The sequence below is a fragment of the Balaenoptera borealis genome (genome assembly GCF_965194805.1).
Source record: "Balaenoptera borealis genome assembly, chromosome: 13".
NCBI lineage: Eukaryota > Metazoa > Chordata > Mammalia > Artiodactyla > Balaenopteridae > Balaenoptera > Balaenoptera borealis.
The window spans coordinates 69,071,392-69,099,165 of NC_138870.1; the positions used below are offsets into that span (position 1 = coordinate 69,071,392).

The 27,774-nt window shown below is 36.1% G+C and overlaps 1 protein-coding gene and 1 long non-coding RNA gene across 14 annotated transcripts in view; one reads left to right on the forward strand and one right to left on the reverse strand.

Moving 5' to 3' along the window:
* PPFIA2 (PTPRF interacting protein alpha 2) overlaps positions 1 to 15,415 on the reverse strand; it is a 468,430-nt gene extending 453,015 nt beyond the window's left edge. For all 13 annotated transcript variants that reach the window (XM_082350737.1, XM_082350734.1, XM_082350735.1 and 10 more), the window contains exons 1-2: positions 14,534 to 15,415; positions 8,478 to 8,728 (exon numbers count right to left, since the gene is read on the reverse strand). In XM_082350737.1, coding sequence (XP_082206863.1) covers positions 8,478 to 8,726 — 249 coding nt within the window. In that variant the 5' untranslated portion in view covers positions 8,727 to 8,728; positions 14,534 to 15,415. The remainder of the gene's footprint in view (positions 1 to 8,477; positions 8,729 to 14,533) is intronic.
* Positions 1 to 27,774, forward strand: part of LOC309609378 — a 362,595-nt gene that overhangs the window by 49,356 nt on the left and 285,465 nt on the right. The gene's annotated exons all lie outside the window — the stretch shown is intronic.

The window sequence follows — 27,774 nt, forward strand, 5'->3', positions numbered from 1 at the left end:
CTGCCGTAGAGGCAGGGGCCTCTCCAGCCACGGCTGTGACTTTCAGACTTCAGCCTCTATATTCTCCAGCTTCTGGAGGAAACCCATCAAGCTCAGAATGTTTCCCCTGAAGCCCTTCTCACTTGGCTAAATTGAATAGGAATCACCCCATGCCTCATACGTGGAGTAGGAGATTATGCACAGCAGACCAACAGCTATGCAAAACAGTCCTGTCTCTCTTTTAACTTTACCAACCTTTGTAGAGTCTTAAAATAGAGTTTTACCTAACACTGGATTTATTAGTTGGATTATATGTTAGCACATCCTGCAAATAAAGTCTTGTACCTCACTTATTTAGCCTCCCCTCAAACAGAAAGACTTCCATTTTAATATCTGGATGCTTAAATAAAAACATTGCCTGGCATAGGCAGAGTGTTCAGAAATGTTAGCTATTACTATCATTCATCTTCTATTTATTATTTAACATTTAAAAAGTGGCTAGATGAGGAATTGCTCACAGAAAAAAATTATGAGAAAAAAGTCAAAAAGACTTAAGAATGAAGACAATGTGGTGTCATAAAAGTTAAGAGAGTAAAATAGTTTTTTTTTTTATTGTTTTGTTTTGGGAAGTAATTTTTGAGAAGGGAGTTAATCACAGTGTCAAATTTTGCAGTGAATTTTAATAAAACAAACCTATTGCATTCATCAGTTGGTTACTGGTAGTGTAATTTTTAGCAAGGTGTTAGAGGAGAAGCCCAACTGCAGTTGCTCAAAAAGTGAATAGAAGATGAAGATATTGAGACAGTGAAAATAGACAAGTTGGGAAATAAAGGAAAAGAAAAGATAGATTGGTAGCTAAGTGGAGACACAGTGTTAAGGAACTCTTTTATTGGTATTGTACTTGCCATCATTTACTTTTAAGGAATAAATTTGAATATGTTACCAAAAAGCCAGTTGAGAGGGAGAGGGAGAAATTGAAGATGCTGGAGATAAAAAAAGTCAAAGGAGGAGATGAAAAGGAGGGGATCAAGGATTTGGAGGGAAGTATTGGTCTTAAACAAGAAAGGCAATGCTTAAGATTGGAGAACATAGGTAAATAAAGATGAGTATGGGTATAAATAAGTGTATGGGGGTATGTGGGAAAAGAGTGAGTACTGAAGAACAACATACCTTGTAGCCTATGAGGGGAATGGTTATGAAGAATTAAGGACATGGGAATTTCAAGATGAAATAATAGCATCACTTGGCACAAAGATGCCAAGGAACATGAATGAAAAAGGATCACTAGATTTGCAAAACGTGTACCCATTGGTGGCATACAGGAGTGTAGTTTTAGGAGAATGGTGATGAGAGAAGCCTGATTATAAGGGTTAAAAAAGAAAAGAGGGGGACTTCCCTGGCGGTCCAGTGGTTAGGACTCCACACTTCCACTGCAGGAGGCATGGGTTCGATCCCTGGTGAGGGAACTAAGATCCTGCATGCCACATGGCATGACCACACCAAAAAAAGAGATATAAAGAAAGACAAATAAAGGGTTATAAATAACAGGAAATAAAGGCTGCAGGTGAATACCATTTCATTTGGCCAGGGGAAAAATACCTAACTGGAAGAAAGAGAAACACATTAAGAAGATAATAACTGGGCTTCCCTGGTGGCGCAGTGGTTGAGAATCTGCCTGCCAATGAAGGAGACACGGGTTCGAGCCCTGGCCTGGGAAGATCCCACATGCCGCGGAGCAACTAGGCCCGTGAGCCACAATTACTGAGCCTGCGCGTCTGGAGCCTGTGCTCCGCAACAAGAGAGGCCGCGATAATGAGAGGCCCGCGAAGCGCGATGAAGAGTGGCCTCCACTTGCCACAACTAGAGAAAAGCCCTCGCACAGAAACGAAGACCCAAAACAGCCATAAATAAATAAATAAATAAAAATTAAAAAAAAAAAAAGAATAGAATAACTATAATCAGAGGTAGCAAAATATGCAGCATCTTTCTTTTTGACAGGAGCGAGGGTTATAACTCTTGTGTATGTGGTGTGGTGGCATTAGGTTTCATTGAAAAGGAAGGAGCTCAATCCAGATGTTATCTTCTTAGCACAACAGGAAGGGTGTTGTTTGACTTAATCAAGAGACGTGAGACTGGCCATTGAGGAAGTGAAGAATTTGGGAAAACCATTTAAGAGAGTGTAGTTAAGATTTTTTTTTTTCTTAAAGAATGATCAATCAAAGAACTTACAAAATTTGATAAAGATTGTGGAGAGTAAGGATTTTTAGTGCTTTCAACTTGTGCTGGTGTTCATTATTACCCAGTAAAACTGTGCAGTTAAGTTTGGCTAAGGATAATGATAATATCTATGGTAATAATAACAGCATCAAAAGCTGCATGTAACATTATTGAGCATGTACTATCTGTAAGGCACTGAATTGATCATTTGCCATGTTCCAGCTCATTTATTTCTCATAATGATCCTATGAGGCAGGTTCTATCATTATTTGAACTACGTACTTTGACCAAGGTTATTAAGCTAGTAAGTAGCAAGCCCAAAAGATACCTAGGTAGAGCGCCTCTAGAATAAAAGTGACTTCTGTAACTCCCTGTAAGTTTCACTTAAATATTTTGCATTTTAAGATGTTAAAATATAAATGTATCCCTCTTCTCCACAAGTAGCCTCTTTTAACTTAATTCCTCATCAGAATATATACTGGCACATCCCAGTTTATGAAAAATACCAGGTGACATTTTATAATGTTTAGGGTTTCTGAAGCACATACACACACCTCCTTTTAACTACTCTTAGGGTAGATATCATCCCCTCCTTCCAATTAAGGAAACAGAGTTTCAGAGAAGTCAAGTTACTTACCAATGGTATCTCAGCTAAGAAGTGGAAGAACTCCAATTCAAATTCAGATCTTCTAACTTAAGTCCAAAGTCATGGCCATTTAGTTCATTATCTGGCTATGTCCATTCTTTCTCCTCAACATTCTTTACATTAACATGTCTTTCTTAGTTTCAAGGTTCACAATGCTATTTCAAATTCCCACACCTCACCAGAACTATTACATTATCACAGTAAGCTCTCCTAACATAAATAATGACCAAAATGACGGTAACTGTGTTTCATCTGTCTTTGTAATTTTGCCATGTGATGCTGCATTGCTTTGCACTCTGTCTCTGGGCTTGGCCAAGGGGTATTACAAAAAAAAAAGAAAAAAAGAAAAAAAGACCCAAGCAGAAGCTTAAAAGTACTTGCTTGTTTCTGCTTTGCTCTTACTCCTTTGCCATCACCATGAAAACATGCAAAGACTAGCCTATTGAAGGATTAGACACACGAATAGAGTTGAGGGGTCCCTGTTGGTGCAGCTAAGGCCATCCTAGATCAGATAGCCAGTTAACATACAGTTGACTAAGCCAACTTTCAGCCAGCCAGTGGCATAGTGAGCCTAGCCAAGATCAATCCAAGTCAAGGTCAGCTGAATTCCATAAACCCATTATTTTGCATGACAATGAGGTTTTGCATTGTTTGTTACATAGCATTATTTTAGCCATAGATAACTGATACATGAGTATTATATAACCTCTCCTAGATCAAAATGGCAGAATATTATTCCTTCATTATTGCCTTATCATGTCACTAGTTCACTCAAACTTCTACTGATTACCCTGTATACAAATGTCTGTCCTTAGCTTTCACCACACATATGAACAGGCTGCAATCCTCCACTGTCACAATACAAAACTTCATTCCTACCCTACAGCCCTTCAACAAACAATCTGTTAGTTATTCTCCTTATTTAACTCCTATTTACTCTTCTCTTTTTAACCAGGTATACTGCTAGATCAACTGTCTCCTTTATGCAAATTAGGAACACCAAGCCTAGCCTGGAAAGCAGAACACAGGCTGAATTTTAATCCCCCACATGTCCTTGAGCAGGGTCCTCTCTGCACAACTGTACTGTCTGATGCGAAATACCCTCTAGCCCTTTCTAACCTTTTCTTAAAAATATCTCTCTAATATCACTTTCCACATGAAACTTTCTGTAGTTAATAACATATCAGTATTATGGTGCAAATACTTTCAGTACTTCTATAATCTTCTGGTACTATATTAATTTGGATCCATTTATATCTATTTCCTAAGTTCTCTGGGAACCAAACTATGTTCCTTTTTTTCTATCCCCTTTACAACATATGTAATCATTTACTAATACACAGAAGACCCTCAATATATGCTCTATCAGGTGCTGAAAAGAAATTTTAAACTTTTATATCTAACGACTTTTTGCAATGGAAGTTTCACTCCCCTTACCTCTCCTTTAAATATTCTTAGTGAACATATTAGTAATTGGTAAATATTTGCTCTGTTTTCAAAAATGTTTAAGACTGTTTATTTTATCAGTATTCCTAGCAAATTATTCTAATACTCATTGACATACATATGCAGAAATTAGTTCATCTTTTAGCATTCTGGATGAAACAAATGCAAGCATTTCCATATTTAATGCCTCATAAATAAATGCCTCAATTACTTATATTACTTTCCTTAATCATCACAAACTACCTTGTGAGGTATTAGTATTAACCACTTTTTGTAGCATGTCAATTTGAAGTCCTGACTCAAGCTGATAATGTATGATAGAAACACATTACAAACCAGATCTTCCTATGTCAATTTTTTTCCTCTTTCTACATCAAAATGCATATACGTTTAGTTTAGTTTTACTTTAAAAGCCCTCACTATGGACCCGGTACTTTGCTGATCCAGAGGGTTGTAGGTCATTGAGATATACTCCTGTTCTCAAGGAGCTTATAGTCTAGGGTGGGAAACAGACACATAAACAGATAATATAATGATAAAATGATAAGGGTAAGAAACACAGAAGACATGTATTTGGGAATTCAGAGAAGACTTCCTAGAACAGACAAATTCTTGGCTAGGATGAGAAATGAACCAGACAAAGATATTGAGGAAGAACTTATGGGCAGAAAGGAATATGCTTGAAGGAAAAAGACTGGAATAGCATGATGTTTGTCAGGACACAGCAAGCAGTGTGCTATTATTCAAGCAAACAATGTGACACATTTACAAAAGTGGAAATGTTAGGAGATAGAGCAAAAAAAGAAATTAAGGGTCAGGTGCCAAAGAACAGAAAAGAATAGAGAGATCTGAGGATTATTTAAGAGAAAAAAACAGTATGGCCCAGTTCAGAGATGGGGAAGAAAGCAATCAGCTATGAGGACTCTCAGCTGTCTGGATGAGGAGTTAGGGCAGATTTGGTCGAGTGGCAGGCAGATGATAACTGAGTTTGGGCATGTTGAATCTCAGGTTCCATAGAACATTAAATGGATCTGTGCATTAGAAAGGTAGAAAATCGGTGTATAGCTTAGAAACATCAGGCCTAGAATGTGGAATGAATTATCAGTCCTTGTTAAACACAGTTACACTCCATCACATAATGAAAAAGTAAACAATATGACTACAAAATACTTTTCATGGTTAGGATTGTTAAAATCACTGCTGCATGTGTTCATAAAAAATGTTATAGGAGAGAAAATGACTAAAGCAAAGCACTAAATCATCAACAACTAAAAACTATTGTATAGGCAATTGAAAACATGATATGTCATAAAGTTTGACTCTGCTTTGAATTCTATCCCATGTTTGCTAAAACAAATTTTACTTTTATGTTATTGTAGTAGTTTTCAATTTTACATACTTTATTTCTGCCTCAAAACTCACATTTATGGGAGTCATTTTCTCCTTCCAGGTAAATGTCAAATGCAATGCCACCAAACAGCGCAGGTACATTGCTCACAAAATATTTTAAAAGATTCAAAGATACCAATTAAAGAAGAATTTTATATTCCTCTATTACTTGCAAAAAACTTATAGCCCTAAAGCTACAGATGAGGTTATTAAATACTTGCTTTAACAAATGACAGGACCATCACTATCTTTAAGGACCTGTGGATTGCTAGGGGTATTAAATATTTCTAATAGTAGAATACAAATAAATATTGAAAAAATGTGTCAAACTATTTATAAAAGAGATTGGAACTATAACCATCTAAATGTACAGGCTCATAATCCTTAATCTATAATTCCAAAACTCAAATACTCTGAAAACTGATATTTATTTGTAAGTATATTGCAAACTTGATTGGTGGCAAAACCAGACCGTACTAACATGAGGTCATTTATAGTCTTTATATTTTCCACACAGTAGGAATATTCATAGAATTCTCTTCAGAAATATGAAAGTGTATAATTATAGGGTGCTTCCCAGAATCTGGCTAGTGGAGTGTTCCATAGTATACATTGTACACATACAGAAAATTGGGGAAACTCTAAAACACAAGGGGTTTAGATAAGAGATTGTGCACCAGTATAATTAAAATACAAAGATGTTTAACTTAGATGGTATTATAATCTAGATTTTCAACATAACTGAATGCTACAATTAAAATATTTTCATTCCTGTACTTTTAAGAAGAGATTTATCTACACAATATAGTTATGTATGAAAACATTTCCAGTTTTCTCCTTTCCTCCCAAATATCTTGTTCTAGTATTTTATTTTTACAACATCCTTATAAAATTGTCAACCATGTGTTTATAGACAGAGAAAAAAAAATTTAAAAACCAAATTATTCTTAGAATCACCTTGATAGTGTTAAGATCCCAAATTGATAGCATCAGGCTTAAATAAAATATAAAAAGATAACTGTAGGAGGAATACATGTGTAGTCCTACACTTACGACCAAAGAGTCAACTTCTAAGAAGAGTGTGGGGAAATTGGGGAATACATGGCATTTATGCAACTCAATTATAAACTTCAGTTTTCTGCTGTTCTAATACATAATAAAAGTATGCTCAACTTACCCCCAAATATAATACAATCCTATATTTCCTAATGCAACACTCTGTCCACAAAGAGAAATGACTGCCCCATTCTGTGCTTGTCACAGAAGGTAATGAATAGTGTGATTTGTTCTGAGACCAATCCTGGTTAACAACATTAACCAACTCAAATAATCTTTGAGGAGAGTAAGCATGATGATAATCATTCTAGAAATCACCTTATGAAGAACAATTGCGAAGTCTGAAATGTCTAGCTTCAAAAATATAATTCTTAGTGAAGATATGATAGCTGTCTTTTGAAATGAATCAACATATTCTATGTGATTAAACAAATTAGTGTACCAACAGGTTAGAGTTATTGGAAATATTATTGCATCTCAACACAAGGCAGACTGAAAATGAAAAGAACTGGGACAGGAGTTATGGAATTACCTAATGGGAATGTGACAGAGCATTCTAGGTGACCTTTTTATTCGGAGAGTCATGAATATCTCAACATCATACTGCAAGTTAATAGTATGGCTGGGTTTAGAATTTTATCAACTTTGATTATATAATTTTCAATGTTTATGAAAAGATATTTCCTACAAGACATAACTTCATGGAGAGAGGTCAACTCTTGAACATTTGCTATACTGTCTTTTAAGTAGAGGGCCAATCAAACTTGTATTTAAAAGAAAAATATAGTTTATTGAGGGGTGATTATTAAAAACGTCATTCATATTCTATGATTTTTCTCATACCTAAAATAAACACAATTATGCTATTCTTAAATAAGAGAATTGACTCATTATTAAATTTGTATATAAATTAGCTGAAAATCCTTAAAATGTTGTTTTTTCTATAAAATAAGACATATGACAATAATATATTAAAAATAACATTGTTATTTTTTATAATATTACTACATATAATAGTAATATTATTATTACATATACATATACATAATGCATATAACATGTTATTACATAGTACATATAAAATAATTCTTTTATAAATATTTACTTATAAAATAAAATTGTTAAAATCTAACAATTTTAAGTTTGTGATAATAAAGCTGAACTTTTGCCTTTTCTCCTATTTCCAAAATTTTTTTTTTTTTAAAGAAACTGGTCAAAATGTTGTTTTCAGAAGAGAGGGTAATACATCAATAAGTTCAAGAATTTTAAGCAGGTGTCAGGCATTATTAAAGAAAGACAAATAAAAAATATTGGACAGCAGACTTCCAAAGTACTATTATTTCCAAAGACAGACTACATAACTGAAAATGTAAAGTACATATTTCCAAATGTCATAATAGTGTTTAAAAAGTAAGAAGGAGAAAACTCTTCCCACATTCTTGTAATTAAAAGCTGATCAACAGGTAATTTTCCACCTCCACCAAAAAACAGATAAAATTTTCAAGAGAAAGACCAGATAGGAACTCATGTTTCAAATCCCCCACCACCGAAGTACCACAATTTTGTTTGAGGCAAGGTTGCATGTGAATTAATTATCTATTCTTAAGTTTTTCTCACCAAAATTTGCATATCATATCTACTAAGGGCAAAAGTAATTCTAAGAATGAGAATAAAGCAAAGCTTATTTAAGTCTTATCACATTTTCAGTTGCAGTAGGAAGGACAGAAGCTCCCAGGAGGCATACCTGTGGCAGGGCTGAATTGAGCTGTCTCTGGAGCGAGTCTCTGTCATAGATGACATCCTGCAGTCTTTGCTGGGCAAGTGAGAGGCTTTCTTGGGTTTCCCGAAGGGTGTCTAGAAGACGATCCCTTTCATCTAGCATATTCACCATCAGCTGCTCAAAATGGGAGTCAGAGTCCGAGCCACTGCTTTGGGACCCCCTTTGGCTCATTGGGGTGTCCTCATTAATTGTGGGCATCACTTCACACATCATTGCTTAAAAAAAGTAAAAGGGAGGGAAGTCTTAGTAAAAAAATGATTTCCAATAATCCCACCTGACCCTCAACTCTCCAAACTCTTTGCTACTCATCAACCTAATTGTCTATTTCTCCTCTACCCACTGCCCCAATTCCAATGATGCTAAAAGTTTTGACTTCAATGAAATATGATTCACTGACTTCCTCCATCTAACATGCTTTCTCTTTTCATGACAGTCTAAATATCTCCTACCTACAAAACACAGCTTGATTTCACCTACTTCTCAAAGTTTTTTTCATGATTAACCCCACCTAATTCAGTTTATAATAAGATGTTACTAAGCTTATTAATTGATCACCTTTCTTTCCCTGCAAGTTTACAAATCACTTATAGCTAATACCTCCATCTTACCCTTATTCGTTATTATGTTGTTAACAGCAAGCATAGTGTCTGGCATTTAACAGGTGGGAAGTAAATGATGCTTGTATTTAATAATTGAATGAATTAATGTTCATTCTGTCATTTAGAAAATCCCCAAATAATTGAGTATTCATTTTATATAAAAATTAGCTTTTACTTTTTAATTTTATCAATTAATTTTTTTCATACAACTAACTTAAAGCTTCTTGACTTTACAACTCCCATTTTATTATTGGGTTGGCCAAAAAGTGCCTTTAGTTTTTAAGTAAAAATAAAAGACACATTTTTCATTTTCACCAAGAACTTTATTGAACAACGTAGTTACCCTTTTGTACCACTACCTTCTGCCATTTTTCAGGCAACTTCATAATTCCATCTTCCCAAAACTTTTTATCTTTTTGAGCAAAGAACTGTTCCAGGTGCCTTTTAAATGATTTTTTTAAAAAATTTTATTTATTTATTTATTTATTTATGGCTGTGTTGGGTCTTCGTTTCTGTGAGAGGGCTTTCTCCAGTTGCAGCAAGCGGGGGCCACTCTTCTTCGCGGTGTGCGGGCCTCTCACTATCGCAGCCTCTCTTGTTGCGGAGCACAGGCTCCAGACGCGCAGACTCAGTAATTGTGGCTCACGGGCCTAGTTGCTCCGCGGCATGTGGGATCTTCCCAGACCAGGGCTCAAACCCGTGTCCCCTGAATTAGCAGGCAGACTCTCAACCACTGCGCCACCAGGGAAACCCCCAGGTGCCTTTTACAGTCTTCCAGGGAATTGAAATGTTTTTCCATTAAGAGAATTTTGTAAAGATCTAAGTAAATGGAAATCTGAAGGTGCAACGTCAGGTGAATACGGCGGATGAATCAGAACTTCCCAGCCAAGCTGTAACAGTTTTTGCCTGGTCATCAAAGAAGCATGCGGTCTTGCGTTATCCTGATGAAAGATTATGCGTTGTCTGTTGACTAATTCTGGACTCTTTTCGTCAAGTGCTGCTTTCAGTTGGTCTAATTGGGAGCAGTACTTGTTGGAATTAATCATTTGGTTTTCTGGAAGAAGCTCATAATAGAGGACTCCCTTCCAATCCCACCAGATACACAACATCACCTTCTTTGGATGAAGACTGGACTTTGGTGTGGTTGGTGGTGGTTCATTTCACTTACCCCACAATCTCTTCCATTCCACATTATTGTACAGTATCCACTTTTCATCGCCCATCATAATTTGTTTTAAAAACGGAACATTTTCATTACATTTAAGTAGAGAATCACATGCAGTCAAGAAGGTTTTTTTCACTTAACTTATGTGGAACCCAAACATCAAAGTGATTAACATAACCAAGCTGGTGAAAATGATTTTCAACGCTTGATTTGGATATTTTGAGTATGTCGGCTATCTCCTGCATGGTATAACGTTGATTGTTCTCAATTAATGTCTCGATTTGATCGCTATCAACTTCAACTGGTCTACCCGACCGTGGTGCATCGTCCAGTGAGAAACATCCAGCACAAAACGTTGCAAACCACTTTTGACACGTTCGATCAGTCACAGCACCTTCTCCATACACTGCACAAATCTTTTTTTTGTATATCGGTTGTGTTTTTACCTTTCTTGAAATAATAAAGCATAATATGCCAAAAATGTTGCTTTTTTCCTTCCATCTTCAATATTAAAATGACTACACAAAAATTCACCAATTTTGATAAGGTTTTTTTAAATGCACACTAATATGACAGCTGCCACATACAGTCTAACAAAATTGTTTTGAATGAAGTCAAAGATAACTAATTCCTACTAGAGCCAGCTTAAGGAAAAAAAACGAACGAACATTTTGGCCAACCCAGTACTTTTATATACTCTCTTCCTGAATTCCTACAGTAGTCTACACAGAGTAGACAAGTGATTCTGACTGAATTAGACATATGCTTTATGAAATAGACTGAGATGCATAAATTTGTTTAGGTTATTATACTACCAATTACACTATTCCTTTGTTTCCTGTGAGCTGCTTTGTCTGGTTTCCATCCGAACAATACAAACTAACACTCTTTCAAATATTCCACAGAACAGATGCCATAAATTACATTAGCTAATGTATAAACTTCACATCCTAACTACTAATCAGGAGTCAGTCATAAAATAAATGAACTGTTCAGAATATTTTTAAATTATTCATTTAAAATAGAAAACACAGACATTAAGATGTAACATTGACCTATTGTGTAGCATTTTTAAAATCAGAAATTATCTTATTTTCTCTTTTCTATCTTATGTTTAAAAAAAAATCAAATCCATCTCAATTTCAGTTGTACTGAGGCCAGGAGCTGTTAATTAGAGGGCTTGGTTTTGCAGAAGTCTTATGTGGAGAAAGGCTGGTTTGGCTGTTGATCCTGGAGCGTTCTTTGGTTTTATAATACATTGTCAATTCATTTTTCTGCCTACATATTCCTGTCCTTGGGGAAAATATTTCTGATGATATCTTCAAATAAAATATCAAGACTTAACAGCTCAATAGTTAATTATTTTTTATGATTCTTGATATAAATTGGGTTACTGAGGAGAGAATTCAATTATCTGTGAATAATTTGGTCAGGGCCCACTGAAAACCAGGAGAAACTTTTTAAAAGATAAAGGAAAGTATTTTGTGACTGATAGCCTATACAAAAGAATTAAGGCGGTGGTAAATTTTAGAACAATTTAAGGTAATGCTTTGAATTATTGCTCATCATTCAAAACACTGGGCTCCCTGAAGACAAGAACTTGAATTGTTCAATTTCGTATTAACCCTAAAATATAGAGCAGAGTAGATATATAGGATGTATTTAAACACAAACTCACAACACACACATGCTCACACTCATACATTTGATATTATTGTTAACCACTTAATGGATGAAAATATATTTTTTGATTTTTTTTTAACCTGAATTTCATTCAAACAATATCACAGAGATGGAAAAAATGAGACTCTTTTCTAACTGTTACAACTTTTCTTTACATTAATTAAAAAGGAATTGGAAAACAAAAAAAAATGTTCCAACACATTTAAATATTTAAAGCAATTAGTTCACATGCCATGCATAAAATCCACACACTGAACAGCTGTGTCATTCTGAGAAATCATTATAAGGAGCCAACGTGTTTCTTTTTGACATTTAAGGTTAAAACAAAATACTGGGAGAGGAAATGGTAGCACAGTGACAAGCTGTGCCAAAACACTTGCAAGGTTTAAATTTAAGGTTAAACATTTTCAGAACTGTATTTTAAATCATATCCTTCCTGAAGAAAGCTATTAGCCCGCCTCTACTCTGAATTACCTACAACAACTTTAAATTCCAAGGAAAAACATGACTGTAGTGATTACCTCAGCTACAGTTTTCTTCTGAATATTCTACCCTAATTCTAACAAACGTCATCACCGTGAGACATCAGACATTCACAGACTTCAGGCTCTTAGATCAGTATAAAAGTTGGTCTTTGATTTAGTTAGTTGAAAGATGCTATGATGGGATTTAGAAAATCTACACTCAAAAGAACTTGATTCAATTCTACTCCCAAGGCATGTGAACCAGAGCAGATCACTTCATGTCTCCAAACTTCAGTTTTCTCTTCTGTAAAGTAGGAATAATAATGCAAGCATTTATTTTAGCAAGCCCATTGTAGGGGTCCAGTAGGATACCTGACTGAGAACAGATTGTAAAATTATAAAGGACTATTACAAATTCAAGTATTTATTTCTATTATAAAATGACCAACATTCATCTTTGCAGAAAGAATATTTTACCTTTATGATTCATTCTGCTTCCATGCCTAAAGGTTTAATTCCAATGGGTGCTCTAAACTTTTCAAATTTAATTGAAAAAAAAATCAAGCTATGCAAAAGTTACTTAGGAAATAAGATGAATACATGCTTCTTCTTCCTCACAGTCAACCCAAATAAGTAAATCTAAAGTCTTCTCATCAAAATTAGAAGGAAAAAATTTGTCTGCAAAAAATAAGGCCACTTTCATGAGCTAGCTTAGTTTCTTGCAATAAAACAGAATCTTGAGATTCTGTCTAATATAAATTACAAAATAGTTGTATATTCCTTAAAATATAGTATAACTTATTTCCTAAATGCACATTTTTAGGTATTAAAAGCTATTAAAAATCTGTATTCAATGTAAGAGTCAAACACCCTCTTACAGAATGGATGAAATCTGAAGCAACTTGCGTAGTACAGAAGGCTATGGTCATTCAACCTCTAGTCTATTTCATATACCGCTTTTAACTTTTAGAATCATTTTCAATATTAAAAACTGCAGTGTATCACATAATTCCTGAAAAACCAGAAAGGGCATACTAACAATTTGCTTTGCTATTTGCCTTTTCGTCATCCCCTCCCCAAAGTCAATTGATATATGGATTATGTTATACTCTTCTAGATGTTGATGCCCCCTGTTCATTAAATTACTGAAAGTTTCAAGGTCTAGTTAGAGACATTATTTTATTGTGAAAAGAAACAAAACAAAACAAAACACCTAGTTGGTTTAATTATCTCAGTGCTTAAATTTAGCTTGAAGAATTTTATACCAGGAAAACCAACTCCCTTTTTTCTTAGCACATAACCTTGACTGTCTTCTAAATCCCTCAGATTTCAAAATAAAAGTTTTGAATGCCCACTGGAGTCATTACCCAAGGGGTTTCAAGATCCAGTGTGTTTCTTAGCAATATGTGCTGTTCAAACAGTACCTATTCAGATATGACAGTGCTACAAAAGGCTTTTTTTCTGTCAATGAATCACTTTATTCAAACAGATCTTTAGGATTTAGATCCTACTAGAGAAAAAGATGTAATTATTCTCTGTAGTCAGTTTCTTCTGCAAAGATTTAGTCTTAAGAACTGACCTATCTCCACCTCAGTTAACCCACAAGGAATAATTCCGTGAGAGAAATCCTAGCCATTGTCTGATTACATTACATGAATATTCCTCCTCCTAGTTAACTCTTTGAAGTCCCCTGTCCTCAGGAAATATTATTATCCCCTTTAATGGAAGTATTTTGCACTTTCTTTACCCCAGTGCATTTACAGCTGGCCAAAGAGCCTGCACACACCATACGGCGGGCTGGACAGTTCTCTCTCAGCCACACCCCCCCGCCACCACCCTGAAGAAGTTGACTTCGTGATTTCTGCACCAAAACTGTTCATCCTGCCCAACAGGAGACATCCAAGTAGGGAGAAGGTAGAGAAATAGGAGAAGGGAGAGGATGGGGATGGAAAGCAAGAGGTAGGGAACAGTGATTGACAAGGAGGGAATCTGCATCTCATCTTCCCTGGGGGCGGGGTGGGGCCGGGGTGGTGGTGGTGGGTGGGGGAAGGGGTAAAAAAATAAAGCCGGGGTGGGGGGGACCGTGTAACTCAAATACAGTTTCTGTACCTAATGTCTGTAATTTCGGGTCCTGCTTCTTCAATTGATCACTGACAACCGCAGTCTCCGGCTTGACGAGCGGGGAGGCTCACACCCGGCACTCGTGGACCATTTCCCTAGCAACGGGAGGAGAAAGGCAGCTTAGACAGTCGGGTGCCCCGGCGTCCTCTGGAACGTGCCCCGGCTGGGTGGCGTGGCAGCAGCTCGGCATCTTCCCGCGGCTCCGTCAGCAGCCAAAAGGAGAAGCGTCCATCGGAAAAATGGCATATTACAAATTTTGCTTTGGGAAGCAGAGCTCGGTTCAGACCATTGTCAAAGGGAGGAGAGGGGGAGGCGGCTCTTAAAGCAGCAGCGGCCCGATTGCCGGAGCAGCCGCAGCTCCCCGCGTGCTGCTGGAGACCCGGGGAGCCGGCAAGTGGGGACTGGGTTTGACTTGTAGAAACTGAACCAAGCGACGCTGCTCTCCCTCCGCCACCGGGCCACCCAGAGTGTGGCCCCCGAAACCTGAGCTTTGGGGAAAGGTGTGAGGACTATCTGGAAGGGAATTTCTCCACCCAGTCACCCACCCGGAGCCCCTCTGGAGTTTATGGCTACCGCCAGGAGTTGGAAAGCTAAAGGGAAGCGAGTCCCCAGGGACTCGAGAAGCAGGGCAGGTCCCCTCCTGGCCCCCTGCCTATTTCCAAGCTAGGGTGTCTTATTTCACCTAAAAGAGGTGTTTCTTCTCCAGGAAGGCAAGCAGCCAGCCCCCCTACACCCAGCTTCGCCTCCTAGCCTCTTTGTAAGCCTCTTTGCTGTGGTCAGTTGGCCCGGAGAACCAACCTGCTGGGCGCCGGTGCGGATGCTGTAGCAGCTTCTCTCCTTACTTGCCTTGTGCTGTTGCGGCTGCTTCTCCTCCTGTCCCTCCACCCCCCCCGCCCCCCCCCACCCACTCCTTGGCAGCCGCCACCTCCTCTTCCTCTGAAACTAGGGCTTCCCCTGGAAGCTGCTGCAGTGGTTTCCACCGGCCCTTAAATAAATTCTGAAGTAATCACGTCTTTGCTCTCCTCCTCACGCACACCCGCTCGCGGATACACACGACTCCCCCAAAGCCGCTGCCGGCTCGCGCTGGTCCCAGTGCCCCAGGCGAAAGCAAGAACTGGGGATGGGCAGGTGTGAGAAGGGGGTGCGTTCTTCCTCGCCCGGGCTTCCCACACACAAAGGTCTCTACAGGAAGGCGTGTGTTGGCCCGCACTGCTGGGGCCGGGAACAGGCTTGGGGATCTTCTGGCTCTCTGGCCTTCCGTGCTAGTCATTTCTTTCAGCGGCTTCCTTCTCCCAGGACCAGGGCATGGAAGTCTTGGTTGTAGAGACCTGAGTCAATCTAGGGTGTGGCGGCATCTGTCACTTCTCATTACCTCTCCAGCTCTTTTCCTTCCATTGCTTTGGCAATGAGAACTGTATGTTAAGTACTCCCTGCCCGAGTAAATTTCAGCTTTGAGCAAAGTCTGCTCCCTTGATCTTTTCCAGTTCCCCCATACCTATACACCACTTTAGGTATTCTCCTTTCTTTCTGCCTCTGCTGCCCGTTCATATAGACCCATCAGGAATAGGGAAGAAGCAGAAGACAAAACCACTACCTACTCTAAGCAAAAAGGAAAGATTTCAGTAAGGGAAATTAAGACATCCTAGTTTTAGTGAAAAGGAAGATGGTATGCAGGAGGGAACTGGGAGAAGGGTTCAACATTGTATAATTTGGTATAATTTGGAAGTTAGTACAAATATCCTCATGATGTAGTACAGTAAACCCAAAAGGTATGTTTCACTTTTGTGTAAAGCAAATAGTTCAAAGCTAACTACAGAAATAGTATTCAAATACCAGCTCACTTACATTAAGTGCAGTATTCAGGAAACAGACTATTTCATTTTGGGGGCAGCATTTAATTAAGTTAATGACCTCACAGTAGAATGTGAGCTCAAGCTCACATATTTACCCCCATCTCTTCTAGACTGTTATTCAAATTCTGCATCACAACATAAACCTATTTAAATTAAGTATAAGAGCAATGTAAAGATTCATTAGATGTCAACTGGAGCACTATCTCTCAAACATAATGTGCATATAGATCACGCATGGATCTTGTTATATTGTTGATTCTGATTAGCTAGGACTGGGGTGGACCCTGAGATTCTGCACCTATAACAACTACCAAATGAAACCACACTTTGCATAACAAGTATCTAGATCACCCAATTAAGCTACCATTTGATGTTGACTTAAATACTCTTAACCACAGGAAAACTCGTTAAGTCACGAGGCACCCCAGTCCATTTTCATATAGATCTAATTTAATAATAGCTTTATCATACTAATCATATATCAGTACTCATAACTTTCACTCTCTGGAATTCCCCAGAAGACATAAAATGTTCTTTAAACCTCAGAAACCTTATTTTTAAAGACAGTTGAAATGTCTCTTTGTACAAGAATTCCTTCCTTATTAAACCTTGGTTCTAGTTTCCTTGGTAATCAACATTTGCCAAGTACAGCCTCAAATGTTGTTAGTATTTCCAAGGAAAGTCTTGATTTGCCTGACTCCTATTCATATATCAAATAGAAGTATTAATTCTAAATATAATACCCACATATAATTGACTCAACAGAGTTAAAAGCTACCTGAGAGTTGAAATCACAGAAAGGAACAGTTTGATAATGGATGGCAGGAAACAGTCATGGAGTAAAGAGTATTTTAGTAAGAAGAAATATTCTTCATGGTCATTCTCTGCTTAGAAACTATGTGTTCTCACATTCTCACCCTTAACACCACTGCAAAGAGTGTAAATAACATTTAGGCGATGTAGTCATCCCCTGTACCAGTTCTTCTAGTTTAGTGGATCTCAAGTTCAGTAAGCAAGAGAATCTCTAGAGGGCTTGTTACAACACAGATTTCTGGGCCCCATGCCTAGAGTTTCAGATTCAGTAGGTCTGTGATATGGCCAGAGAATTTGCATTTCTAGTAAGCTCCCAGGTAATAGAATACTTTTAGGTCAGGAATCCCACTTTGAGAACACTAAATAAACAAATCTGAAGAAATTTGGGAACAAAATAAGTACAGAACAAGAAAACAGCTGATATTTTGCAGTTAAGGCAAAAAGGTCTCCCAAACAAATATAAAACAAATTATTATGCTGAGGTTATCTTCTACTCCTAATGGTTTCTGATAGCCAAGGATCAATGATTAAGATGAAATATGCTAGAACAGACTGTATAGCACAGAGAACTCTACTCACTGCTCTATGGTGACCTAAATGGGAAGGAAATCCAGGAAGAGGGGATATATGTATACGTGTGGCTGATTCACTTTGCTGTACAGCAGAAACTAACACAACATTGTAAAGCAGCTATGCTCCAATTAAAAAAAAAAGATGAAATATGCTTATCTTCTAAAAAGTCAGCTGGGTTTAGGCAGAGGTAGTGGAACCCACCTCTTTTATTAGTTTTAATGCCTAACATCAATGAAAAAATTTAATCCATAGAGGCATACAGTATCACTAGGCACACTTACTAATTCTTCTTCTGCACATTTTATTTCAAATGTGGTCTTTTTGTCTATATGCTCTTTTAAGGGGAGCATGTCATACAACTACTCTCATTTTTACTGTGGTGGCCAGCCCTTCCATCTCTTTAGATATTCTGAATATCACATGGTATATTAGTAACATAATATAGTAATAATAATAAAAAGCACTGTTCTATTTAAACCAAGGACGGTTTTTTATGTCAAGGTAAAGTGTACTAAGATCAGGTGCCAAAGAAAATGAGTAATTAAGTATGGGCCATGACAGTAACAAAGATTTAGTAAGTGTCAGTAAGTTGCCTTTTAAGTGCAAATATAATTTTGAAGCAAAATAAAGCAAATATTTATAGTTGTAATAGACATTTTACTTTCAGTGTCACCTCATTTCAGCTATAGAGTTAACCATTTATGAAAATATTTTGCCTATATTCACAACAGTTTTATTAACTGTTATGAGTATTATTCATATTCTGTTATTAATGTTAACATTATTGAAACAATTAAATTACATTTTCTTATTATGCTTACTGACATCATGCTTACTGTTGAATTTAAAATTTAAGATCGGTTTGAATAGATAATTTAATAACTCCCATCATACACTTTACCTACCTATAGTTTTGTGGGAACATGAAATTTATTTTATTTCCATTAAAAAATTAGGCCATGTAATATTATTACACTGTATTATTTAGAGCAGGCAACAAAACAATCCCACATAAATAATGGGTCACAAAGCCAACTGAAATTTATTTTTTACTTTTTCAATATTCCAAGGTGAGAATTGGTGAGTGGGCTGCTTTCTTCCATGCAGTAATTTAGAGTCCTTTCTTGTCTGATCTCTACCATTTCCTTGGGTTTTGAACCCAGATGGTGGGAGAAGCAGCATACCCACTTCTAAAATCCTTGGTCCAGAAGTGAAACATCCTTTTCTCATATGCCACTGGTGAGAATAACTCACATGGCAGCATCCAATTACAAGAGAGCCTAGGAAAGTAGTCTAGCCTTAAGGCCAGAAGAAGAATAAAGAGGATGTTGGTAAAAACTCATCCAGTTTCTGTCACGTACTGTTTGTGAAAGTGATAGTGGAAATAAAAAGTATGTAGACGATATGTTTAAACTTTGTTATATGTACATTTAAAAAAATAAATTAAATGCAATTAATTGGAATCAATGGTCATGCAATTAGTACCCAATTCTGTCACAGCTAGTAAGCATTGTTTATTATATAGGTTTCATGTAACTTGTTGCGTTTATGCTACACATTATTCTTTTTACCTGTCTAAAAAAGCAAACTGTAGAATATGAAAGTTATATAAGCACATAGTTGCTGATTCTTGTGCTTCCACACAAATGTGTAAGTATCAATTCTCACAAGATATATTTTGTAAAAGGCTACATTAATCAGCCTTTATCTATGCATTTATATGAGATTACTGTAATATGTAGCAATTTGACAAGTAGTCGCTGGGATTTCAAATTATAACTAAGGAATCTTAGTGTTCTAGAGGAGCAAAAATTTAGTTATTTTTTGAAGTCAAAGTGTAATAAGAGAAGACAAGTTTCAGAGAATTTTATTATGTATCATTCAGTGTCTAACATCAAATCTAAGAGCAATATGAGGGCACTGAAAACAAATAAATTAGAACAGTGATACCTTATGAAATAACTTTTTCTCCTTTTTAAAGGAAAAATAATATTTCATGGGAAAAATCTATGTTCCTCTTTAGACTACTATGAGGTAAAATATTAAAGAAATATTCTAAATGTATTTAGCAGTTGTTTTTATCTAGAGAGGAGATTTATTCTAACACAAAGCCCCATAATAAAGATTTTAAGTTTTGCTTCTGCTCCAATTCAGAGAACCATGCTTTGGAATTAAAGAATTATGGAATTTTATGCTGGGAGTTTTAATATAACGCCAATCTTACAGATGAGTCCTCAGTAGTACTAATTCCTGGGTTTTCTAGCTCAAGTACCTGAAGAAACTAGGCAGGTACAGCTTGACTTTTGATATCTACTTTTTGACTTTTCCTATTAAATATAAATCTTCCAGAACTTGACTCAGACTTATTTATGATTACCTATCTACTTTGATCATTGGTATCACTGATACTAATCCAATTATTTCTTTGAATCAATTGGCAACACAAATAAACTGCATGAAGTTGAGATCAGTGATCACTGCTGTTCTTTGCATGAGAAATCATCGGAAAAAATAATCACCAATGTGAAAATGAGCTTTTCCTTAGTGTTCACCATTTAAAGACATGTGCAAGCAGTTATGGATAGTAAATTAAACGATGAAAATAACTGATATGGGTAATCCTCATTTTAGATAGTTTAAAGATTCACAGAGCAATGAAGAATACAAATGTATGCTTTAGAAAGAATATGAATAGAAGACAGCATCTTCAATACTAAGAATAATTTAATAATAAGTCCTAGATAGTTAAAGTCATGTAGAAAACACTCTTCAAAATGACAGTTACGTGTAACGTCTTTAGCAATTGAGTCTTATATTCTGCTCAGTCTTAAATGGGGTGGACTCAAGTTCATAGCCCATGAATATGGAGGGTGAGATGTGGAAGGGAGTTCAAGACCATGTGGGGAAATGGCAAGTGTTTTGGTATTTATTACTGAGTGAAATATTATTCCAACACTTAGTAACTTAAAACAACAGTCATTTTCTTATTTATTATGGTATCAGTTGGTCAGGAATTTGGAAAGTGCTCACATGGGTAGTTCTGGCTTGGAATTCCTCATGTGGTTGTAGTGTGACGGTGGCTAGACCTGGAAGAGGGGAGGTGTAGGCAGCTAAAGCAGCTGGGGCTGACAGGGGAGATCTCTTTTTCTCTCTTTAATCCCATGGCTTCCTTTTGTAATATTGCTAAATAGAATGATTTGGGCTTCCTCACAACATGGCAGCCTAAGGGCAGTCAGATATCACACCAAAGTCAAAAGAAGTAGTGAACAAGGCAGAAGCTCCTTCACTTTTTATGACCTAACTTTTAAGGTCACATAGTGTCAATTCCACCATAACTCTATTATTGGATGACAGTCACAAGCCAACTTGGTTTCACGGGGAAGAAATATAGACCCCCCACCTCTCAATGGGAGAAGCATCAAAAATCACATGGTAAGAAGAGTATTTTTGAAGCCATTTTTGGCAAATACAGTCAACCACACCATCTACCTTTGTGAGATGTACAGTTGCTATTAAAACTATTCAGTTATATTAGATGAATAAATTTGTGGTTTGCAAAATATAGGCAAATGTTTTACATTTAAAATGTTTTAAGAATAGATTAGTAACTGGTAAGTAAAATGTTTGTTAGACATGGGCAGAATTCATGGGGATTGCTAAGTATAAAATAAACAATAGACAGAATAAGATGGAAAGATCAGAGATACTTAATACTCATGAAACATCTGGGTACCATATATTTATAATATGTAAATATATGTAAGAACAAATATACAAGAGTCTCTAAGTATTCAGGATACACAAGATACACATGAAAATTATCATTCATGAAGTCTGTATTTGGCCACCCATTGGTGACTTCAGTTATCACCCTATATGTCTTCTGCCCAAGTAACACATATAAAATCCATAGCTGTCCATTAGGCTAATAGGAGAGCTAGAAATATTGGCCAGGTGTATTTGTCCCTGCATCTCTCTAGTAAAACAAGTGTGTGTCATTTACCCAGAGCATCTTCTGCCTTTTTACCCCCAGCTCAAACTTTAACTCTGGTCTTTGTAAACACATCATCAGTGAGGACGGTTGATATGGCAGAAAGAGGAACAGGACATTTGAACATAGATTACCCCAGCATTCAGATAGTGTGATCCTTCCCCACTGCACCTTATCCCATCTGTGTTAACATATCTTATCTCTTTTCCCTTGTTTCTGTGTGTTTTTAATAGACTTGATAAAATGAGTGATTTGACTATTTTCATTTGTTTTGTGAACTTTTCAATTCCATGGCCTCTGATATACCTTGCTGGTAAAGTACTTTGAGGCTCCCATTGCCTCAAGGTGATGTCCCATATGATACTTTATCTTGGGAAGTGGGAAGGGAAATTTTGGGTCCTTTATAACCCCAAATATTTTTTCCAGTGTTATCTCTCTGGATTGGGCTCACAACAAAAACAAAGAAACAAAAAACAGCAACAACAACAAAAAACCCTGATACTAACCAAGTGCCAGCCTACTGGATGTTCTCTGAAATCTTATTCAGCCACAGAATGCAAAATCATCTCACAGATATGTATGTTGTGGCAGACAACTATCATCAAATAATGCCAAACTGTAACTGGGTCCAGGTTAGGTTTGTATAGGGAAACCGTAACTGGACTCCTGACAAGCTGGTGTTAAAGTCTCATTAGGATCCTTTGAGTAATCTTCAAATTATGAAAACTGGCATATTATATAATTAAATTTATTTTAGTAATCATTTTAACATGGTTAGTAAATATTTGTTGTGGTGTACATCAGTGTTTTATTTTCATTTAATTTCCCAATGAATTTTAGAGTTTTGGGGTTGTAAAATGGGTCTTTGGGTATTGAAACTTATTTTATAGTATTATACATTTGTAAATAAGTGTTTTATTCATAATTTTAGGTGTCCATGCATCATCTAGGAACCAGCTGTGTAGGGAGTCAGGAGTCACACAATATGACAACAGATTTAATGAAGGTGATATAGGAGCACAGAAAAGAACCATCTAATCTACTTATGGGAGATCAGAGCTGAGGATGAGAAGTGTTTTCTAAATAAGTCTGTGAATAAATAGTGTGAAAATGTAACAGCAAGGGCAAATAACCAGAGGCAGATAATCTATAGCTTGCATAGGAAACAGGGGAAAGTGCCCATTTGGCTACTGTGTAGAGATGAGAGGCTTAGACTGAAAGAAAAGAATGAAAATCTAAGCACCATATGTGAAAGAACATGTAAATCTTGTTAGAGCTTAAAATTTATTGAGGGGAATAGGAAGCCTAGGAAAGTTTTAAATCAAGAAAAGTTAGAGCACATTTTGGAAGGGACAGGATAAAAATTGGGAACTAAGAAAGAAAGCAATAGGTAAGATATGAAGATTGAACCATCCTTCAGTGGGATACGAAGCAGGCAGGAGTGCATTTCAGTGCAAACAGAATGAATTCACTTTTGATCATGTTGAATTTTGTTATCTGACTGTGAGCCATCCAATTAGAGATATCCAAAAGGAGTTGGAAATGCTAATCTATCAAATGAGAAATCTGGGCCTATGATAAATGTTTGGAAATCATTAGTGACATTTGAAACAATGGAAGTGAACAATATTGACAATGAAGAGAGTATAGAATTAGACAAGATAGGGGTAGAGTCACAGAACCTCAATTAACACAAATATTTAAGAAATAATTCTAACAAGAAATACGCAGAGACAAGAGAGGAAAATAGGAGGGTATATGTCACGGATACCAGGGAAAGAGAACAAGCATTTGAAGGAAGAGGTGAGTGGTGACTAGTGTCAGATATTCCTGGAAATCAAGTATGATAAAAATTGGAAAATATTTTGTAGATTTAGCAATAGACATTACTAGAATATTTAGCAAGGGAAGTTTCACTGAAGTGATAATTGCAGAAAACAAATCACAATGGCTTAAGAAGATTACAGGTAGAAATAGTAGCTATCCATGAAATGTGGCTACTAATGGTGTGAAAGAGATGGAAGCAAGCTGAAAAGATATAATAAGAGTTCTTGTCTTGGGAGTCAGTAGTGCTCTAGGTGGTCATTAGGTGGGCATTAGAAAATTCCAGAATCCCCCGAAATTGTATGCAAACTTTGAAGTATATGCATAAGTGCTTTTCTTTGAGATGAATATTTATAGCATGAGATTCTTAAGGCAATCAGAGATCAAAATATTAGTAATCAGAGCTGTATATGAGGTATTAGATACCCATTAGTTTTATACACTATTTGTATAATCTTTATAACTTGCATAGACCTGAGTTTATATACAATGACAATATATTATTGTGACTGATTTTGTTTGGGACAGGAAAACACATCTCGTTACTTTATTATAATTCATATTGTGGTATATTTTATTACTGTTTGCTATTATTCACAATATTCCCTGAAGAAGATTATAAATCGCCACCTATTGCAATGCTCATTTCACTGCCCTTTGTGGAAGGAGTATGTGTCCCTTCCGTATTGACATAGACCTTGTCATGTTACTTGTTTCTGTTCATGGAATGTGAGCAGAAGTGGCCACGCCAAGACCTAACAGAAATGTGAAGAATCATCACAATTTGCTGTGGCTTTTTCCCCTCTGCCACAGATCCACAATAGTTGCTATTCCTTCAGCCTGACTAGTACATAATGATACTCTTCAAAACCGTATCTTTTCTAATATGTTCACATATCACTATTCTTTGGATATTGTTGCCATTTTCAGGTTTTTCCCCCTTTTCCATTCTATATAAGCAATGAAAAAGAAGGACTGCATCAAGAATATTTTTTTTCTACAGAACAAGTATATATTGAATGATGACAATATATTGCTTAATATTAACTATGCAGGAAGAAAACTGGGGCCTCACTCCTTGGGTCCCTAAGGGGGAAATAAGACAAAACCACAATGGACTTAAGGATGAAAAAGTAAAATTATAAGCCAGTGAAATTTTATGCAAATCAAATGAGTAATGTCTCAAATTAAGTGAATATGAACTTGGTTTTAAATGTTCTTTGTGTGTTACATTAGGAGGGAAAAGTATGAGTAAATGGCTTGAACAAATATCAGACTTTATTTGGAGCATGAGAGAAGCAGAGAAAAAGGGTTAAATGATGAGAAGGATCATCTGACTGAGAGATGACCTGCATACAGAGAAGTGAGACATCTAAATTATCAGACATGAGATTATTAGCTTGCTCAAATAGGTGACCCTAAAATTTTAGTGATTAAGAAACCAAAGGACATTTAGAGTAAAGATCTTTTGGCATTATGTTAATTTTATATGGAAATAAATAACAGGGAGAGGAAGAACAAGAAGTTAAATTAGAAATCCAAGATGATACTTGATGCTTGGTTGGGAATTAAGATTATAGGGATTGGCAGTGTTAATCCAAGTAGCCAGAAGCATTTTTCTGCTCAGATAATTTTTTGCTGCTCTTATTAATTTTATCTATAAATTTCATTTCTTTCATCCTATATATGCTTTATTAAGCATCTGTGATATGCCAGACAACGTTATAGATGCTGAGAATGTAGCAGTGAATAAACAAAAGAAAACAAAACAAACCTGTGCTCATGGAATTTACATTCTAGTATTCATTCGTTCATTCCAGAATATTTATTACAGATCTTCTTTTCGTCAGACAATTCATCAGTATTATGGTTATAAATATCAGTTATTGTATGGTACTTTTCAAACCATAGACCCATAATGTGTGTGCATGTTTGTGTGTGGAGAGAGAGAGAGAGAAACTTTTGACCCTAGAAGCATGTCACAAATATCTTACTTTTAAAATGCAGAAGACCTGAATATGTATTTTTCAAAAGTAGGCAGACAGATGGCCAATAGGCACATGGAAAGATGTTCAACATCACTAATCACCAGGGAAATGCAAATCAAAACCACAGGATATTACCTCACATCTGTCTGAATGGCTCTCATCAAAAATACAACAAATAATAAGTGTTGGCAAGGATGTGGAGAAAAGGGAACCTAATGCACTGTTGATGGGAATGTAAATTGTTGCAGCCATTATGGAAAACAGTATGGAGGTTCCTCAACAAATTAAAAATAAAACTACCAGGTGATCCAGAAATTCCTCTCCTGGGTTCATATCTAAAGAAAAATAAAACACTAATTTAAAAAGATATATGAATCCCAGTGTTTATTGCAGCATTATTTATAATAACCAAGATATGGAAGCAACCTAAGTGTCCATCAAGAGATGAAAGAATAAAGAAGAAGCCATATACATATATATGATGAAATACTACTCAGCCATAAAAATGAAATTTTGCCATTTGCAACAACATGGATGGGCCTGGAGGGTGTTATGCTTAGTGAAATAGGTCACATAAAGAAAGCCAAGGGCTTCCCTGGTGGCGCAGTGGTTGAGAGTCTGCCTGCCGGTGCAGGGGACACGGGTTCGAGCCCTGGTCTGGGAAGATCCCACATGCCGCGGAGCAGCTGGGCCCGTGAGCCACAACTACTGAGCCTGCGCGTCTGGAGCTTGTGCTCCGCAACAAGAGAGGCCTGCGCACCGCGATGAAGAGTGGCCCCGCTCGCCGCAACTGGAGAAAGCCCTCGCGCAGAGACGGGGACCCAACACAGCCAAAAATAAAAATAAATAAATAAATTTAAAAAAAAAAAAAAAAAGAAAGCCAAATATCATATGTTTTCACTTATATGTGGAATGTGAAAAATAAAGCAAACAAATGAATATAACAAAACAGAAACAGACTCACAGATACAGTGAGAGAGGAAAGCAGGGAGGGGCAAGATAAGGGTAGGGGATTAAGAGTAACAAACTACTATGTATAAAAAAAATAAGAAACAAGGATGTAATGTGCAGCACAGGGAATATAGCCAACATTTTATAACTTCATATGCAGTATAATATATATTGAATCACTATGTTATTCAAGTGAAACTAATATAATATTGTAAATCAACTACTTCAATAAAAAAATATACTTCACTTCTATATTCCTATTAAGTTACAGAGAAGCTTAAATACAAAATGTACTTCTTTGCAAAACTGTTCTTTATTTCCTCATTGCATTTGTTTTTTATCATGTGTGGTTTTTATGACTATAAAGATACTTCCAGGTTATAGTAAAGTTGACAAATTTGGAATAATATTTGCAAATTTTAAAAAACACAAAACTGTATTAGTGATTTCTAAACCCCTTCAGAACCTAAGGGCAATCCGTTTTAAAGATATAGCAAAAAATACAATTCTCCTTTAATTAATTTCTGTTGAATTGGGTTTCAGTATTCTAATTAAATAAGTCAAAAAAAAAAAAAAAAGAAACAGAAAAAGTCAAAGAAAATAGAAAAAATATTCGTTGCTCTCTAAATATAAATGCATTAATTGATTGAATATTTTAAATATTGTAAGTAATAATTATATAAATTTGCCTAAGCAAATTATCAGGAATAAATCTTATAATCTCTTCCTTCAAACCTCTGTTTCTTTATAATATAGAACTCTGTAATAAGATACTTATTAAAACACCTTAAAAATTACCTGCAATTAAAACTTAAGCATCATTTATTAGAAACTTTTAGGCTGATTTTTTATTTCACTTTAAAGTTATTAAGGTCACAAATAAAAATTATTGAGTATTTTCAAATTTAACACTGAAATTTTTTGAGTTTAATTGAATATATCTGTAAAGCAGATTCTGCCTTAGTGAGATCATTTGATATATTTTTTTAATTTATTATCAATTAAGTATAGCACATTCAATTTGAAATGAATTGGCCTTGAAAATGGCAAATTTAGATATCAATCTATGCCTTCGTCTAATAATTACAATTAAATTTACAGTGAAATTCCTGAAGATCATGTGCCTCTTAGTACAACTTACTGAGCTCCTACATCTCACTATGAGATATTTAAAAAGTAAAAAAAAAAAAATGATATTATGCAAAGTGATTGAATAAACATGTGAACATCACGTCA